The 18,974-nt window shown below is 41.2% G+C and overlaps 1 protein-coding gene across 1 annotated transcript; it reads left to right on the plus strand.

Annotated features, from left to right (window-relative positions):
• The first annotated feature begins 15,660 nt into the window (after positions 1–15,660).
• On the plus strand, positions 15,661–17,442 carry LOC115307169 (endogenous retrovirus group K member 24 Gag polyprotein-like). The gene has a single exon (XM_029958054.1). The coding sequence runs from the start codon at positions 15,661–15,663 to the stop codon at positions 17,440–17,442; it is 1,782 nt and encodes a 593-aa protein (XP_029813914.1).
• The last annotated feature ends 1,532 nt before the right edge of the window (positions 17,443–18,974 follow it).

An 18,974-nucleotide genomic window follows, 5' to 3' on the forward strand; every position in this document is an offset into this window, starting at 1 on the left:
GTTGCAGTGTCATTCAGAACACTGATTTTAAAAGCACGTCTGAAGTGTAAGCACTAGCAAATTGGGGTTTCTAAGGTGAGCCTCTTTCAGCTATGTTGGAAGTTACTCTCTGTAAATGACTACTTATAACTGAAGGGTCTCATATCTGAGTCACCACTGAATACCCTAACTACTGTGATGGTAATTAAAAACTTTGTACAAGTTCCTGCTGTCCTTTTTGAGTCCCGTGACATGATCTAGACATCTACAGGATTGGTTCCTGTAGATGAGAAGGATAGGTTGATTCCTAATCATAGTGTTGTGTGGATATGTGCAGAATTGAAGCTCCAGTCAGCTCTGCAAGCACAGAGCTGGATTTTAAAAAACAGTAGCTAAAACCTTTTTTTAACACCAAAGCATTTCACTTTCAAAACATTTCTGTTTGAAAGAATTCTATTTTGAGATTCCTTCATGACTATATAAGAGTATCTTTTGTATAATTTGAAATTCTTGAGGTCTGTACATTTTAATTTACATTTTAGAATGTTCTTCTAGGGAAATGAAGTTCCAGGCTGCGCCAAAACAATCAGCAAACCAATGATCAACCATCTTTATTCAAAGAGATGTACTTGGTGACTCTGGTTTTATCCAGCAGCACAACTCTAAGTGCAAGCAGGAGGAGCAGAATGAATAAGGATGTGACTTAGATACTCTACCAAAGTACCATTCGGAGAGTTGGTTTCTGCCACGGATTTGCCATCCCTCTGAAGGCAGATCAAGAGTTTTATTGGCATAATTTGATTCTCTTCCTGCATCTAAAACAGACCAGGTGAACTGCACTCTGAAAGTGCCTTCTGTGCTTCATAGAGAAAAAGGCAGCCTAAGTAACCAGCATGGACTCATGCTGTGATAATGTAAAGCCAGGTAAGATGAATCCCACCTGCACTGTACTGAGTTCCAGATAGGGAATGCAGAATGGCTTAAAAGGAATAAAACAAATCTGGAATTTGGAGTTTACAAAACATGCTAATGTGGAATTAGAGCTGTTTTCTGTGATAAATACCTCCTGGTTTGGGTGGACTGTGATTCCATCTGCCTGAAAAACCCTATTTATAAGGTCTAATTCTTACCCAGCTGGAATGCTTTTTACTCTGCACTGTGGGGGAAGTGCTGACTTCCATTATGGTAACAATAAACTCAGAACACCTAGAGAGAGGTGGACTTCACAGATTTTATTCTTAGAATATCAAGGATAAATCTTGAATCTGTTGAAGTCAATGAAAAACTCACACCAACTTCTGCTGAGCTAGGGCTTCTCCCCAGGTCTTAAGTGAACCGGGGAATTGGCATCCTGAAGAGATTTTTACGGACTGTGTATCTACCTGTCGAACTCCCGTTTCTCATTTAATTCTGATTTTATACTGCAGAGATCAAGAAGTTCCAAGAAGCTTTCAGGCTTTCAGTCAGAATAAGGCTATTGAAAAACATGACCTTTTATTCAAAAGCCACTACCTGCAGTGGCTGTTGACTGCTACTGTGAATACTGACCAGCAGAATACTAGACATCACTGAACAGCACAATGTTGTGTTCCTACAGTCATGTAGAGAATATATTTACATTCCTATTGCCGGTGGAGGAACTGCCTTCTCAGCATTCCCAAAGAAAGACCTTCTAATTTTAGTAACACCTAAGATGTGGGGTATATCTGTTCACATTTGTACATGCTAGAATTCACAGCAGCATCATACATGTTCATGTTCACTGTAAAATTGGTACTTCTGTCTTCACAGGGCATGCTCGGATGGTTGCATCAAATTGAGATGCCTTTTTAAGTCATTCTCATAATCCTGAAGACCGCACATAAGTATTTTGTGCAAATCAACCTAAACACAGAGTATTACAGCCTGTGATATCAAATTAGTGAACTGACTCATTACAAGTACTAGGTTCATTGCAAGAAACTGCAGCAGCTCAGCTAAAATAACCTGTCTGAAACATACTTCCATAAAAATCTTATTTGTGTCTTATTAATTAGACTTACTGATGTTCACACTAGTAGGGCTTTCAAATCAATAACAATTTACCACTAAGTATGGATCCATGGTATGCATAAAATCAAAACTGGGGCCTTCTTTTGAGAGAATCAGGATTTAGTGCTTAAAGAGTCCATTAAAGCAATTATGCCATAGCTGCATTAAAAGTGCAACCTTGCTTCTTAAGTTCCTTCAGTAAATAATGGCTGTCACTGCCTTAGCTCCTGCATCTGAAGTTTGTCAGAAAGTGTTGACATTCTTCTGAAAAAAATCACACAAAACCCAACAGATTTTTGCATTTATTTAGCACTTTACATTTCTGTACCACTAGTGTCTTTATCAATTTGCCAGTAGGAGAATGTATATTTTTCACATTTTAAAGCTGAGAAAAATGGCACAAAATTATGGTCCAGCCCATGATTCATATTCAGATCAGTGTCAGCACAGTAGCTCAGGACTTCTTCACTAATGTTACTTTTGCAAGAGTTCATGATTTTCAATGGATCTTTAAAATCAGAGATATAAAAATTATTTGAACAAAACCATGAAAATAGTAGGAAATATGTAACATGTAGTGACAGGTTCTAGACCAGCACAACTATCTCTATAGCCATGAAATAAAACAGAACTGAACTAGTAAAAAAAAAAAAAGGTATTTCTCTATTTCTTTAATGAGGATACTTGTCATTGTCCAGTACAACTCAGCAGACTTAAACAACTGAAGATGTGTGCAGGCATGAGAACAAAGTGGAATAGGGATGGGAGGACAGAAAGGAGATATCTGCTTAAGCCACAATTGCTGATTTAAAAAGAGAAAAGCATGTTAGGCTATTGTCTCAGGATGGTGGGGTTTGACTTCCATTGAGAAGTACATGTGGGAGCAGGTCCTGAAGCACAGGATGTAAGCAAAATTTTACCCAGTAACAGGCAGATGTCCCAAACTAGATCCCTCATGTGCTGTTGGATGTGATCAGAGTGACAGTACATCTAGGGCCAGCTGGCTTTCAAATCATATGTTATTTCTGGGTGTCGTAAAAAGGCAGTTTGGGAACATCTTTGGAAAAGATTAGTCAAAACATTTCTTTGAATGTGTTTCTTCTTTATCTCAATTTGTATGCATACTGAAATGCAGAAATTACTCTTTAAATCTGTTTTTCAGCTTTGTTCAGTGTCTCAGCTGTAGATTGGACTATGGTTAAATTAGAAGGAAAATTCTTACATCACCAGAAGCTATGTGTAAAAATCAGGACATCATCTAATGAGTCGTTTGCATTCCTTATTTCTGTGGTGCACTAAAAAAGAACAAACAAGGATGTAAATGGATGAAAAGAGGCATATCATGAATTATCATGCTTCTATTGTTTTCTTTGTCTAGTAGGAAAATGTCAGGGACAAAGCATAATTGCAGTACTTTTACTGGAATCACCATTGTGGTAGAATTACGGATATCCACATTACCATCATACTAACTACTTCGCTCTACCAGATCAAAATCTTTAAAGGTTTTGAGCACTTTTCAACTTGAACTACATGCCACTTCTGTGACTGGATGGAAATACACTAATGGAAACCATGGTAATTTCTACATCCCTTCTGAGATAGTCAGAGGAGCTAGCTAGACATTTTGTGAACCCAAGATGAAAACAGGAATTCAGAAAGCCTTTGTGAAGAGTGGAATACTGCTTGAAACCTACCTGAAAGTAAATCTTTGCACCTGAGTAAGATTAGACATAGAAAGATGCATGCATTTGTCCCAGTTGCAAGTCTGTCAGTGTCTTGTTTCTTCTACCGTTGGCAACTCTGGAAGCCCTGCACTTTCTACAGATAGGCAGAACATTACAGCCTCACCTTTCCTCAGCACCAGCACCCTCAGAGATACCCACTGTGTCATTGCCCTGCATTAACAAAATGTATTGGAGCTGGCTGCCCTTTGTTGTGTGCTGGGAACTGGCCAATTTACTTGCCTGTTTCTGTTGTTATATCTATAAAACTAAAGCCTTAGCCAGAGAGGTAGACAGTGAAACCATCTACATTCAGCGTGACCAAAATTGTCTTCTCTACAGTCAGTGCTTCTGGCTTTAACAGAAGCTAGTGGATGGAGACTTGAGCCACTTGTACATCCTGGACTGAAAGGTAATCTTCAGGAAACTGGGTATTACGCTGCCCTTGGATGGTTCAAGAATCACATTTTCAAATTAGCAGCATAAACACCATCCAAAGCATTTGTCTGGTATTTGTGTCACCAGATTACCAACGGTACTCTCTATCCATCCTTCCTCCATCATATAATTATGACCATACTGCATTTTCATCTACCTTTTACCTCTTGGTCTAAATATTAATTTTGATGGCTTTTTCCAATCATCAAGCTGCTTCTGTTTCAGTTTCAGCCACTTGGAATAGCAAATCTTCCAGCTTAAGCAAGAAGGGTTTTTACCAAGTGGAGGTTTGGTTTAGAACAATCTCCCAGAAATAGGGCCACCTAGTATGTTCCACCAGCTCACTAACGCAGTTCCTTTCGACATCTTTCTCCTCTGATACCACTGGCTACTGTTTCCCCCACCTACTACTTCTCACTCACAAGCTTTCGGTCAAACCAGTCTGATGTGGTGCAATTCCTTGCTTGCTCATCTCAATATAGCAGAACAAGTATTCGAACCTGGTCCAGATTTTTTGAGTATAGCCTCTTTCTTTGCATGTCTACACAGACTGCATTTCATAATTTGCCTTGCTGCACGTCTTCTTTCTCTGTGCAGAAAGATCCCCAACTGTCTTTGCTAGTTTGGGCAGTACTTCCTTTTCACTGAAAGCCTTTTGCCTCAAGCCTGGTGTCCCCAGCCTACAACAGCTGAAGGACAAGTTTCATTTGGATACAGACCTGCACACGCACTTCCTCTCAAGCTCACAGTGCAGGGTGCAGGCTTGGCTTTCCAGTTAATATCTTCTCCATTATAGTCTCTTAGTATTTTTCCTTGTTGAGATCTTATCCCTGGCATTGTTTTATTTCCTCCTTGCTCTGCCTTAAGCTTGCTTTTATTTATCACAGTGGTATTGTTAAGCTGAGGTAGATACTAAGACAAATTAATAAATCAATCATACTTTCTTCACAATGTGAACTTTACACCCCCAAAATTGTCACCTGATGAAGCTTGGACTGATGTATTATTTTTCTTTGTTCTTCTCCAAAATAATAACTGTTCTTACACAAGTGTTAACTATAAATTAATGTATATTAGGGTAAGATCCTAATAGTCTTTAAGTGCAACAAAGCTTGCTCTGCCTTCCCATTAATTAAATACAGATTCCTTTCACTCCACCATCTGTAAGAATCCAATGCAGATGAAAAACAGCTTTCCACTGAGGGCCATAAGCAGGATCTAGACTAAAAAATTAAATGCCATGAAGATTTTTCCCATCTTTTTAATCCTACTATTTGCTATGTGAATTTTATGACCTGCTTCCTTTTACCTTGCAGACAGTTCCACATGCCCAGGAATCTGCCCAGGTGCCCGAGACAAAAACCGGTTCCTTCGTGATACCCCTAAAAATACATGTGAGGACTTACAGTTTACATATTTGTTACTATATGCATAAAAAACAACTACATGCTTTCCTTACAGCAATATCCCTGAAGACTTCAATAAGTAAGACACTGAAGGCAAGGATAAATAATAAATACACAGTTAAATACATTTCATATGAGATCTTTGAAGCATTTGATCATGTCCTATCTGCTCTTTTTCCTTAAATACCTACATACAGTTAGTTTCTGCTCCACATACAACACTCGAAATGCTTAAGTAAATTAGTGTTTCAAGTACAGTCATACTGTTCCCTTGAGATCCAAGTTTTATCTACATCCTTTTAACCACTTTGCAATGTAGTGGACTTCTAAAACCCTTCAAATGTATATAAACAGCCCCTCTGAGAGCAACCTTTGTCTAAGGAGTTTCTTTTTCTGATACAGTACTGTGATATGGCATCCCTCTCCCCAGAGCCCTGTGCCAGGAAACAGAGCAGGAGCATTCCAGGAGCTTACCTGGCATCTGGTGATCTAGAACTATGTTCTGGTTTCCAGGCCTCACGCAGAGTGCTTTATACATTTACGACATCCACAAAAATCACTGAGAAATAAAAAAAGCAGGAGCTAAACTTTATGGTGACAAAAGCATCAGTGATACCCTTATCCATGAGTCGACCCCTTTGCTATGTGCCTGAGGGGATGAAAACATGGCAATGACACACTAGAGTTTGTTTTCCAGAGCAGAATATAACATAATATTCTGGCCTACATCTGATGGAATATTGTAATGCTTCAGGAGAGCACTTTGCCAGGCTTCCCAAACTGTGGTGAGAATATTTTTTTAATAAATACATACATATGTGTATGTATGTATAGTGTGTGCACTGTGCATACAGAGAGACCGTCTTCTGAATTTCATTAAAATAATACAATCCACCAATTTTACTTTCCTGGAAGACATATGGTAGTTGACAACAGAATCAAAGAATCATTTAGGGTGGAAAAGACCCTTACGATCTTCAAGTCCAACCATTAAAAATACATTATACTTTATATGCAATAACTGATGGCAAGAGTGGTCTCCTTGAACATAACAGAAACAACATACTTTGGCGTAATAACGGTTCAGAAATTGAAAAAAAAATTTGCCAAAGTGAAAGCTATATTCCAGTATTTCATTTACCAAAACAGTTCAAAGACTTTGATCATTCAGTTTGAGATAATCTTGGTTCAGCAAAAGTGAAAATTATTTTTTTATTTTGAATTATTATTAACATTCCAAAATAAAATTACTTGATTTTATAAATGAAAGTTTTTAAAATAACAAATATCTAAAAGTTTGGGTTTTAAAAAATTTGGGGTAGCCATGGAAAAACTCAGTAAAAATAACACGTGAGTTAGGTTAATCCAGATGTCTTGATATTGAAAAAGAAGCCTCCAGAGGGCAGGAAATGAATGTATTTTTAAGTGGCACAGGTCTCTGAAACCTCTGACTATGCTGATCTGAAGTTTATCCTGTGCAATTCCTCTCTAAAATGGAGACGAGGGATTTCATTGGTGTTCAGTGAATAAGCAGCTGAGGCTATAACATGCATTATCCATCTCCAAGGGGTGCTATGCTCTGCCAATTCCAGTGTGAAAGTAGGGTACTTCCAGAACAGCAGTGAAACAATAAGGACCACTGCAAGGGGACTTGTCAGAGAGAGTTTCAATTCTGTCAGGTTATCTTGCATTTAAAGAAAAATGTCTACCATGAAAAATTTAGAAATGCAAAGGAATGTGACATTAGAACAAATTCAACACATGGCATTGACTGCTGGCTGGCTCTGCAGAAGAGCTTCCTCAGAGCGACCACTGTGCTCTTGCAACAGGCAATGTTCTTGCCAGCAGCACAGTGCTACATGACAGCAGGAAAATCACAAACCCAGAGAGGAATAGCCTTTAGTGACAGCCATAAATGGGATTTGTCAAAAAACAAGATATTTTTTACCATGCATAAGAGAGGAGGATGCGAACTCCTAAAACATGTGAACAGGTGGGATTTCTTGCCAATTTGAGACCAGAATATAAACGTGTATGATAGGGAAAACATTTCCACTGCAATAGTTTAAAGCGCTGGTATGTATGTCTAATGAAATCCATGCACTGCCACATTGCCAGCTCTTCTCAGCAATACAGAATATTTCCACTTGATGGCACCAAATTTTTTTTTTACCCTCAACTCGAAACAATTCTCTAACAAGAGATGCTGACTTTTGAGGAGATAATCAGGGAAAAAAATGTGTTTCTTTCTGAGCACATTTCTTTTCTTAAAAATCTGGACTTATAGATAAGAATTACAGTGAATCTGTTACAGTGGCTTTGTCTCCTCTATTTGACCATGACAGTCATTCAAACTACCTATTTTTTTTCCAATGCTTAGAGTATCACCTTTCAGCAAAATAGAGGTTGTTATATTTTTATGAGTCAGCTCCTGAATGCGGTTGAATAATGCATTTTAAGATAAATTTTGTATATGGCCACATCCTGGAAACTCCAAATGCATTTGCTTATTTTAAAAAAGGCACCCATGCAGATCATAGCAAAATAAGAGGCAATTTTTTTAAGGGCTGAGTATCCATTTTGATTCTTACCCTAAATTACCTGTTACTTAGGAATACTAATTACTGACGAATGTTTCTCCAATAGCCTTAACTACTTTAAAAACTACTTTTAAACCTATCTTAGTTGTTCTATTTAGGCACTAAGAATGTAAGCAAACAAAACTGTAGTCTCAATAGTTGTCCAGTTCTTGGAGATTTCGCAAGCTTTAGACAATGGTCAGCATCACATACAATGTACCAGATAATAACAGATTATATACTAAATAAAATTAGATTACAGTAGCTATCCATTTATTGTTTCTCATCTCCTCTTTCATCAATAAGCTGGGTAAGGCAGGGCTGAGTCCTGTGTCTATGCATAGGGAAGGGAGGATGACATGGCTGATGACTTAGCCTCCTATATACTACAGTAACACAAATGATGTACAGAACCACCTGTTGAGGTTCTACAACTACAAATGAGCATTTTAGCCACATAATGAGAACTGTAACATTTCTATCCACAAAACAGAGTGGTGCAGCACTGGGGTTTGGAAGGATGAGGGGCATAGTCTTCTCCGGGGAAAGGATCAGGAAGCCAGGACAGTTTTGTGTATGTCCTCATCCAAAATTAGGGCATTCAAGGCAAAAGGTAATACCAGAAGTTTTCTGCCAGAAGTTGTATTTTTAGGTTTTGTAGGAGTAGACTCTCCAATGTGTGTTCTGCATGGACATTGTGCATATGTGCAGTAGAAGAGCACTTAGAATGTGCTGTATTTATTGTGCAGGTGCAAATCAACTGCTTAGTGTGTAAAGCACATCACATTTACTGTGTGTCCATGACAGAGCTTCTCTGTATATGCATATGTATTGTCACTTAGATGTTCAGATACACAATAAGATTAAAGCTACTGTTGCTGCCATGAGCAGGCTGCCAGATATCCAAAGGTCTCACTTAACCTACACGAAAGAGGACTTCTTTGGAAAAGCGTAGATATAGTTTTCTTTCATCTACAAATCACCTCCTCTCCTGCTACCTGTTCTTTTTTCCTGCTCTAAAGGTCCAAAATTCCCGGTTGAGTCCTGAGTCCACCTCTAAAGGACTCTTCTGATGTGCAAATTTTAAGGATTATCCAATACAGCTTATCCATCTACCTCCAGTTCACAAATCTATAATGAGACTTCCTATCTTGTTCAGAGGTAACTTTCAAATCTAATTTCCACAAGATTTCTCTCTCTTCTGTGAGAATGTAAGTCATTTTCCCAGTTCTGGTTCCCATCGGGAAGATTTCCACACAATCTTATCTCCATTTGAGACCTGCTCTTGAGGTCAAACCTCTCTCCTTAAGGATGTGAACATTTCAGGTATCTGGGCTTCTTGGACCAGGAACTGAAGTCAGTCGCTAAGATCAGTGTCTGTCATGGGCTGGCTTTTCTCCTTTGTAGAAGAACAACGTGGAAGAAAGCCCAGGCTTACAAACATGTAAGGACAGAACAATTAATTGACATTCAGTTATTGTTTTAAGCAAGTGATCTTTTATCATTTCTGTCTAATAACATCAGTCATTGCAATTAACTACCAAAAAAAAAAGCTTTTCATTTTTTCATTTTACTTTATGTTCTTCTGTTATTTCTTCTCTGCACATTACTGTTATTCAATTACTACATGACATTTATGGTGTTTCATTTTCTGTTAGAACCTGAAAAAATGGTGAGGAAATCCAAGAGCCTGTGAAAAGAGCAGGAGCCTCCTTTCTGGCTCTGGAAAATACAAAGAGCATTCGTTACCAGCTCAAACTTTATTAGAGATGAAAAATAGCAGCTGAAAGCAATATTTCTCTTTTCCTCACACAAAGGAAGGAAACTCCTGGCACCATGACATCTTTCCAAGCCACTTCAGCCATCTAGAGTCCAGCCCAAAGCAGCTTATCTGGGAGCAGAGATCCTGCTAAGGCACATCAGTCCCAGCACACACTCCAGTTCTGCTGCAGGACTGCCATTCTGCTGAACTATGTGGGGTTTAATTAACAGATGTACGTCCCCTAGGACAGAGATCTGACAACCAAATACATTTTTCATGGGCAAGTTAATCTCAGTTAAATCCTTCATTTTCCCTATTTAGTAGAGGTTAGTCATGTTAGTCTTAACTCACAATTAAACCAGAAGTTACTAATGTCACAAAAAAACCCCCAATTCTTAATTACTCTTTCCCTTCCTATATTCCAACAGTTACTTTTGTGTGAGTAGTGTCCTGACAACATACCCATGATTTAGCTCTAATGTGTTAGCAATCATTTGCTGTTGTTCCACACAAATCCTGCATCATCTCATTTATATTACTGAAAATTATTTTAAATTAGAAATGGATTCATGGAGCAAAGAGAAAAGATGCATGCCAATGCCAAATAATTCTGCAAGCATCCGATGCGTATGCCTCCATAGCCTCTTTTTTTTGTCACATGGGCTTTGTGTTTAATTGTGCTTATGAAGTTATTAGGAAATTACTGTCTCTGTGCTTGGTTTCTGTCTTATTCTGGCTGTAAGATACTGCTTTGCTCACTTTTTTTTTTTTTATAGGTAAATAAACCAAATCAAAATATAGCAGCAATTTTTATTACAAGATTTATATAAAGTGCAAATAAGCAAATCAGCACGCTGGGCGGCCTGGAGAGACCTCTGCTCCTCCAACGGCCCGCAAGCTCAACAGAGACAAACAGTAACTTTTATACTTTTTTCAACTCCCCTCCCACAGTCACTTGTTAGCTCTTCATTGGGCTTGAGTTCGCGGGCTTCCTTCTGGTTGGTTCTGTTGTAGGCCCATTTTAATTGCCAGGTACTTCCCATCAGTAGTTTTAATTAGTTCTAATGTCCTTGGAGCTGGGTATGGGAATGGTATCCAGATGTTCTCTTTGGCTCTTCTTTATCATCTTTGTCCTTGACTCCCTGATCCTTGTTCTCTTCTTCCTTTTCTAATGAGTACACTTAGACAATATTTTTAGAAAAACAGGATATAGTATACGTGCTCAGCAAAGTAGAATACTTTATCTTGCCAACTAGGGAACTGCCAGTTGCAGGATAGTCAACTTATAATAGTAACACAGCAGTTAACTATTCTGCAGCTAACAACTCCCCAGTCCCAACAAAGCATTAGCTATAATATACGGAAAGTACAATATATGTATTTTGACGAGTAAATTATTTTATCATTGCTTACTCATTACAGTTCCCCCCTTTTTATTTATTCATAAATTTGCTCGTCAAATCTTGCGACAACTTCTCTCGCTGCTTCTAACATGGGAGACTGTTCTCTCTTTATATTGCTATTCATATTTTCGTTGAAAAATTTTACAATGAGTCTGTACTTCTTTTACTAGTTCACAATTGTTCAATTGAAATTTAGGGGTACCTGTAGTTACCAATTCCTTAATAATCTTCATGTCATCTAACCGGATAATGCTCCATTTCCACGGTTGGTGAGAACTTCCCACCGTAATTCTCACAAATATCAGGATCGCGACAAAGACAGGGAGTTTGGCCATTTTAATCTTTCAATATCAGTGGTATCAATTACAGGCAAATCAACTCCACCGTATTACCTCTCTGCCTTCCCTTCGTCTACTCCTTTGCAAGGAGCAACGGGGTATTAGATCTTCTTGGCAGCAGAGATATTCTTCAGGAGTGTGCCTGTAATATTTCTCTGCCACTGATTAGAACTTGAAATGCTAGTTTATTTGCCAAACTTACTGCAACTGGGAATAGAAGTTTTGTATTTTAATGTGTGAGTTAGGAAATTAAGGTCTCGCTTTTCGGGCATCAGTAATGTACCACTTTTCCCACTGATCATGTTCCCAGACTGGAGCCCACCTAAGAAAATCTTATATTACTAAAGGCTTATATCCTAACTCTATACCTTTTTCTTCTAATTCCTTTATGAAACCCCTTATATGGTATTCTATTATAGCAAGCAATTCTTGTCTCTGAACTTGGGCTTCAATTTCTAATCAGCTAAACTTCCACTAATATCTTCTAATTGAGTAGCCTTTGGTATGCCTGTGAAATGTACCTCAATTTCAAATACTTCCCGTATTCTATTCCACCGTCTCAGGCTATTTCTTGGTTTATTCCATATTTTTATGCATGCATTGCCCATGTGTTTTATTTCTTAAAAAAAAATTGGAACTTCTCCTACGCTTAGGAGGAGATTTTATAATTATTAAATTTGTCAAGCACCCCTTGCAACCCTAAATATCTTCTCCAGCCTGATTTTCCTAATTTCCAGGAAAACCTTGAACGACACCTTTCTAATATTGCCTCCCAATCGGCTTCATATATTTCCCATGTCTCAGGTACTAATAATTCCCACCCACAAAATATTTTGTGGTCTTTTGCTTTGGCTAACAATTCTCTGCCAGATCCATTCCAATCTATATCTTCAGTTCTATTTCTTCTACAGCATGGGCAATGTGGATTTCCCTTAAGTGAAACACAACGCCACTGCCTATTACACTTTATGCATTCACAAATCAAACAACTAAAATGACCAAGATAGGGATGTTTAACACAAGGTATTTCGAGGGGACTAGGAGGTTCTGGGAAATCAACTTCTAGTTCACAACAAAAGGGTAATACAATAGGTGTCCCAATTATTTTATATAGTCCAGATCCTCCAGTTTGATTAGGAATTCTTTCCTCTCTCCACGATGAATAATGAACTTCCGGTAGCTTTTGTTCGGGGGGTATCTGGAAGAATTGATACAGACTGGATTTTACATCACTTTCATAGTCATTCATTTACTGGCCTTGTCCTTTGTATTGTCATTCGGAGGTCCTCTGGCGTTGAAGTCACTGTCCACTTGGGAGCATTTACTGGTCCCTTGACCCGCGAGGTGTGAGTCCACCCTCTTTCGGTCGTTCGGACTGCCGTGTCTGTGGTTAAGAGAACGATAAAAAGTCCTTCCCAGCAAGGGGTTAATGAGGACTCTTTCCACGTTTTAATTAATACCCAGTCACCAGGCTGAAACGTACGTATTGTCATATCTAAAGGGGGTCTCTGTACCACCATCCCTTTCTTTCTCAATTCTTTTCTCCTTTTCATTAATTCAATAATATATTCTCTTAAAAGAGTATCTTCTGTTTTTGGATTTTCTATGGGAGTCCCAAAGTCATATGGCATTCCATACATCATTTCAAAAGGAGAAATTCCTGTATCTGTCCGTGGCTGGGTTTGAATATGTAATAAAGCTAAAGGCAAACACTTTACCCAATTCATTTTTGTTTCTATCATTAATTTGGTCAAATGCCTTTTTATTTCTCCATTCATTTTCTCTACTCTGCCAGAACTCTGTGGATGCCAAGGGGTATGGTAATCCCATTTGGTTCCAAAAAGTTCCATCACTTCTTTAATTATTTTAGAGGTAAAGTGTGTTCCCCTATCTGAATCCACCACTGCCACAATACCATATCTTGGGATAATTTCTTCCAACAGAATTTTTATTACTGTTTTGGCTGTGCACGGTGCAACAGAAAAAGCCTCAACAAAATGACTACGATGATCGACTAAAACCAATAAATATTGCTATCTCCCTACCTTGGGTAATTCAGTAAAATCTGCTTGTATCTTTTCAAAAGGTCTTTTAGCCAATTCTCGTACTCCCTGGACTTTTTCTCTCAATTGTCTTTTATTTTAATTTTTGACAAGTTAAACATCCCTCAAGAATTCTTTTTGCTATTCCTATGAGAGTCAGGGTCTTCCCATTCAAAAGCAAAATAATCTCTGCTGTCCTCTTTAAGAGGACATGCCCAAAAAGCGTCCTTCAAGTCAATTACACTATACCATTTATGTTGAGGGGATAGCTGATTTAATAAAGTATAGGGGTTGGCTACTACTGGGAACCGGATAATTGTCCATTTATTTACTTCTCTTAGATCTTGCACTAATCGGTAAGACCCATCTGGTTTCTTTACTGGCAAAATAGATGTATTATGTATGGGGTGACATACATGGTTCCAACAATCCTTGCATTAAAAGTCGTTCTATGGTGGGCTTAAGTCCAACTCTCCCTTCATTTGGGATAGGATATTGCTTCACTCTTATAGGTTCCCCTGGATTCCGAATAGAGACTTCAAACGGTTTTATATCTAATTTTCCCACAGAATCGGAGGTATACCATACCTCAGGATTTATTCTCTTTTCATCTTCCTCTGTGAGGGAGTATATTTTAACTTGTATTTTCTGCTCTTTTACTTCGAGATTTATTCCCAATTCTATTATCAGATCTTTTCCTAATAAATTATACGCAGCCTCAGGAACTAACAAAAATGTTCCTAACGCGTATTTGTTTTGGGCCTCTATTTCCACATTTTTAATAAGAGGCACTTTAAAAGGTTCTCCTTTAGCCCCTACCACTAGGACTGTGTCTGATGAAGCCATACAGCCCCAGGGTAGTTTTTGAACAGTTGATCTTTCTGCCCCCGAGTCCACTAGGAACTCGAGTTCTTGTTGCTGGGGACCTATCTTAAGTTTTATCAAGGGCTCGGTGTTCTTTTGGGTCCCCAGCAGGTAGAGCCCCTGACTTCTTCATTCTTCCTTAAAAATTTACTCATCCTGCAGCCTTTTTCTGCAGTTTCTTCTTATGTGTCCTTTTTCCCCACAGTAATGGCACTCTAATTCACTTAGAGGTTGTCTTTCACATTCTCTTGAGAACTCACGTCTGTTGGGAGGAATGAAGATGAATGGCAAAGATACGAAGCCTGGAGGAAAATCTACAATCCATAAATGGACACTTATATGCTGGACTTGACTCATTTATACCGAATGTGACACCCCACGAATGTGACAGTTTCACCCCAGTTCTCCCCAGTTTATTGTTATATTGTAGTATGTTTCTGTATACCCCCAGTTGTTGTTTTTTAAATTGTCCTCCATGTTGTCTTCTTCTTCTCCCCTCAGTTTTCCCGCCTTTTCCCTGTTTTCCTGCTCCTCTGCCTGCCATTGGTCAGTATTTGGTGCAGTGCAGAGGTAGCTGTCATTGGTCCATTCCCTTAAGTCACACCCAAACTCCTCCCCTCTTTACCCAGTTATCCAATCACCTTTATCCCCAAGTTGTCAGTCTCTTGCTCCTCCCTAGTCCAAACTCCACCCTCAAACCTACCCTATATAAGTTGTTGTTCCCTCAATAAACTTTGGCATTGCACCTCGACCTCCACTGTGTCAAGAACCCTTCTTTGCAGTGCTCGACCCCATTCCTTTTTCCCCGCGGGTCGTGGCAAGTGGCGCCCAACGTGGGGCACAGTGGAGGTCTCTTGAATCAAGAGAACTCCTGTGTCACCATCTGGGCTCAGGCATCTCCAAGACGGGAGACTGCTCCGCCGACCCTCCCCTGTGAAGCAGACGACTGTGGACTCCTTCGGTCGCACGAGTCGCACACCGGACAAGGTGAGCCGCAGGGGACATTCCCACTACCTTCACCCCACACCACATCCCCGTAACGAAAAATTTAAAAAGGGAGGAGTAACATCTGAGAGTGCGACTCGATTAACACCATGGGTCTGACACTCTCGACCTCCCAAAAATTCGTGTACCGTCGCCTAAAGGACTTCGTCATAGAACACGGCCACCCACTTGACAAGAAGTCCGCTAAAGCATTAGCTAGGTGGCTGGACCGCCAAGGCTGCCCTATAGCAGATGACATCAAGCTAGAAAAATGGCAAGCCTTAGGTTATAACCTATGGCGGGATGCAGATAAAGGCGACAGACTAGCCAAGCAAGCTTTGATTGCATGGAGGCTTGTTCTGATGGTGCTACAGCACCAAATGATGAACAAGAATATCAGCCTCCCCACAGAAGACACTGAAAACACCAAGCAGGACATGGACACTAAAGGCACACAAAATGGCGGGAGGGAGACGGAGACAGACAGCACATCACAAGATGGCGGGAGGGCTCCGAGGAGGAGATCGCGTCGAACGCAAAATGGCGTCGAGGAGGAGGGACCCCGGGATCGCCAAGAGAGAAGGGGGGAGGGTGAAGCGCGCGAAAGACCAGCACGGGAAAAGAGGAGGCGGGCCCCTGTAGCTCCACCCCTCGGGCCGCCTCCCTCTCCTCCCACACGTGGCGCAAGAAGTCCCTCCCCCAACACGCCTCCGTCTACACCTACTTCCGCCACTCCTGTCTCCTCCCCTGATGTGTTGCCCATCCGGAAGGGACAGGAAGTGGTGGGCGGGGCAAGGGCAAAGGCCAAACTCTCCTTCCGCAAAAATGGCCGCGCCCATAGGCCACCTAACACCAAGGCCTACCCCGCCTGCCGCGAACTAGATTCGGACTATGATTGGGCGCCACGCTCCCCTGAGAGGCAACCCTCTGTCCCGGACATTTGGGAAGCCTTTAGGGAGGAGGCTGCGTGCGCAAAGGACGTTGAATTTTTAAAAGCCTTTCCAGTATATTACGAGGAGGGAAAGCCCCCTGAGTGGCGGTCGGTTTCCTACCCTATGTTAAAAGATATCAAAAAGGCGATTGTTGAGTACGGGTTAGGGGCTCCTTTTACCATCGGTCTGTTGGATTCCTTCTTCCTAGCATACACCCTCATTCCATATGACATCCGAGCGGTTATTGGGGGGTTGTTTACTACAGTTCAAGCCTCCGTATTCGAAGCGGAGTGGAAAAAACGTATTGTGACCTTTGTAAACGAAAAAATGGAAAGAAGGGGGATTCCTATCAGACAAGCCGTAGACATGCTTTATGGGGAAGGGAACTATTCCAGCAGAGGGGATCAGACACGTCTTGACCCCAAATTGTTAAATGTGACAAAAGAATTGGCATTGGAAGCGGTAAAAAGAGTGGCAGACGCCTATGTACAAGCGCCCTCTTTTACGCTAATTAATCAGGGTATTAAGGAGCCATTTGTTGATTTTATAACTAGGCTCAAAGAAGCAATTGCTCGGCAGGTACATCAAAAAGAAAGTCAGGAGATCCTATTCAATAAATTGGTCATAGAAAAAGCAAACGAAGACTGCCAGAGAGTTTTAAAAATGTTAAAAGATCCCACGCTGCTGGAAATTATAGAGGTGTGTAAAAACGTAGGTTCCAATGCCCATAAAGCACGTATAATGGCCGCTGCTCTCTCAGGTCCCCAACGATGCTTCGAATGTGGTGAGAAGGGACATTTTAAAAAGCATTGCCCCATGTTTAAATCAGAGCCAAATCTGCCTAATACTCTGTGTCGTAGATGCGGAAAGGGACGTCACTGGACCTCAAGTTGTCGTTCAGTAACCAACATCAATGGCGAACCCCTTTCCCCCAAGAGATCACCAAAGCTCCAAAAATGAGTCACCTTTTCATCTATGCCGGACTTGAGGCAGTGTTCATGTGAGCCGTCGGGAAACGGGGAGCTGAGCACCCGGGGGGGCGCGATGACACAAGTTGCCCCCCACTTGCGCTCCATTTTGCGCCAAACACCGCGCCCAGCTACCCCGTAGTCCGGCTACCTCCGGCAGACCCGGTTCCCATGGGGGAACAATGCAAACCCCTAAATTGGAACATCCTAAGCATTATCCACCCTTCTACTCACCTCAGTTCTTACAAACAATTGGCCAGGGTCACACCATCGGCCCCGGTCGATCCAGACCTGACGTATTTAGTAACATCTCATTTCTCGGCAGTTGGTAAAGGCATCGTAGTGGTGCCTACTCTCCTGACGGGGTTGACACATTCTAATATTGCAATATGTCTAACTGTTCATCTTCCCCCCGTGCAGTTGGAGGACCGCTTCCCCGTGGCGAAGATGGTCTCCACTGAAGACCTGCTGTGCGTGCTGTCCGCGGATGAGGAGCAGAGGCAAAAATCACAGAAGGAGGTCCTCTGGACCACGACGGTTAAAACCTCTCGCCCTCTCCTAACATGTTTCATCTACTTTTCACAGCCAAGGAAGCCGCAGCGGGTCAAAGTGGAGGGTCTCCTCGACACGGGGGCGGATGTCACGATCATAGCCTCCAGGGACTGGCCACACGGGTGGCCAGCCCAAACTGCGTACGTCCGAGTCAGTGGCGTGGGGGGAACCCAGTACCCCGTCAGGAGCAGGGAGGTACTTACCATCTATGGGCCGGAGGGCAGACCAGCGACGCTCCAACCGTATGTACTCAATATACTGGTTACACTTTGGGGACGGAACGCAATGGAGCAGTGGGAACTGAAGTTAGGAACCCTGTCTCCAGAAGAAAATTTTTAGGTGGGGTCACTGAAGTTCTGCAGCTCCCCAGACTGAGCTGGAAGACAGATACGCCAGTCTGGGTTGATCAGTGGCCCCTACCATACAAAAAGCTGCAAATTTTGAACGAATTAGTGAATCAAGAATTGGCAAAAGGACACCTGGAGTCTTCCACCAGCCCCTGGAACACTCCAGTGTTTGTCATCCAAAAATCCTCAGGTTCCTGGAGATTTCTCCAGGACCTGCGAAAAGTCAACGAGGTCCTTGAACCAATGGGAGCCCTCCAGCAGGGAATGCCTTCACCATCCATGCTCCCTGCTGAATGGCCCCTAGTGGTCATTGATATTAAGGACTGCTTCTTCCATATTTTTCTCAATCCGGCTGATTCGGTCAGATTCGCTTTCTCTGTCCCTGCAGTCAACGCTTGTGAACCTCACCGCAGGTTCCAGTGGCGGGTGCTTCCCCAGGGGATGAAAAATTCCCCAACACTCTGCCAGATGTTCGTGGCAGAGGTGTTGAGACCCATTCGGCAGAAGTATCCGCAGTCAATCATCTTCCATTATATGGATGATGTATTGATCTGCGCCAAATCCCAATCGGCAGTAGACAAAACTCTAAATTCAACAATTTCGGCCCTAAAAGACAAAGGATTGG

This window comes from Manacus vitellinus, unplaced genomic scaffold, assembly GCF_001715985.3.
Source record: "Manacus vitellinus isolate BGI_N305 unplaced genomic scaffold, ASM171598v3 scaffold_13_pilon, whole genome shotgun sequence".
NCBI lineage: Eukaryota > Metazoa > Chordata > Aves > Passeriformes > Pipridae > Manacus > Manacus vitellinus.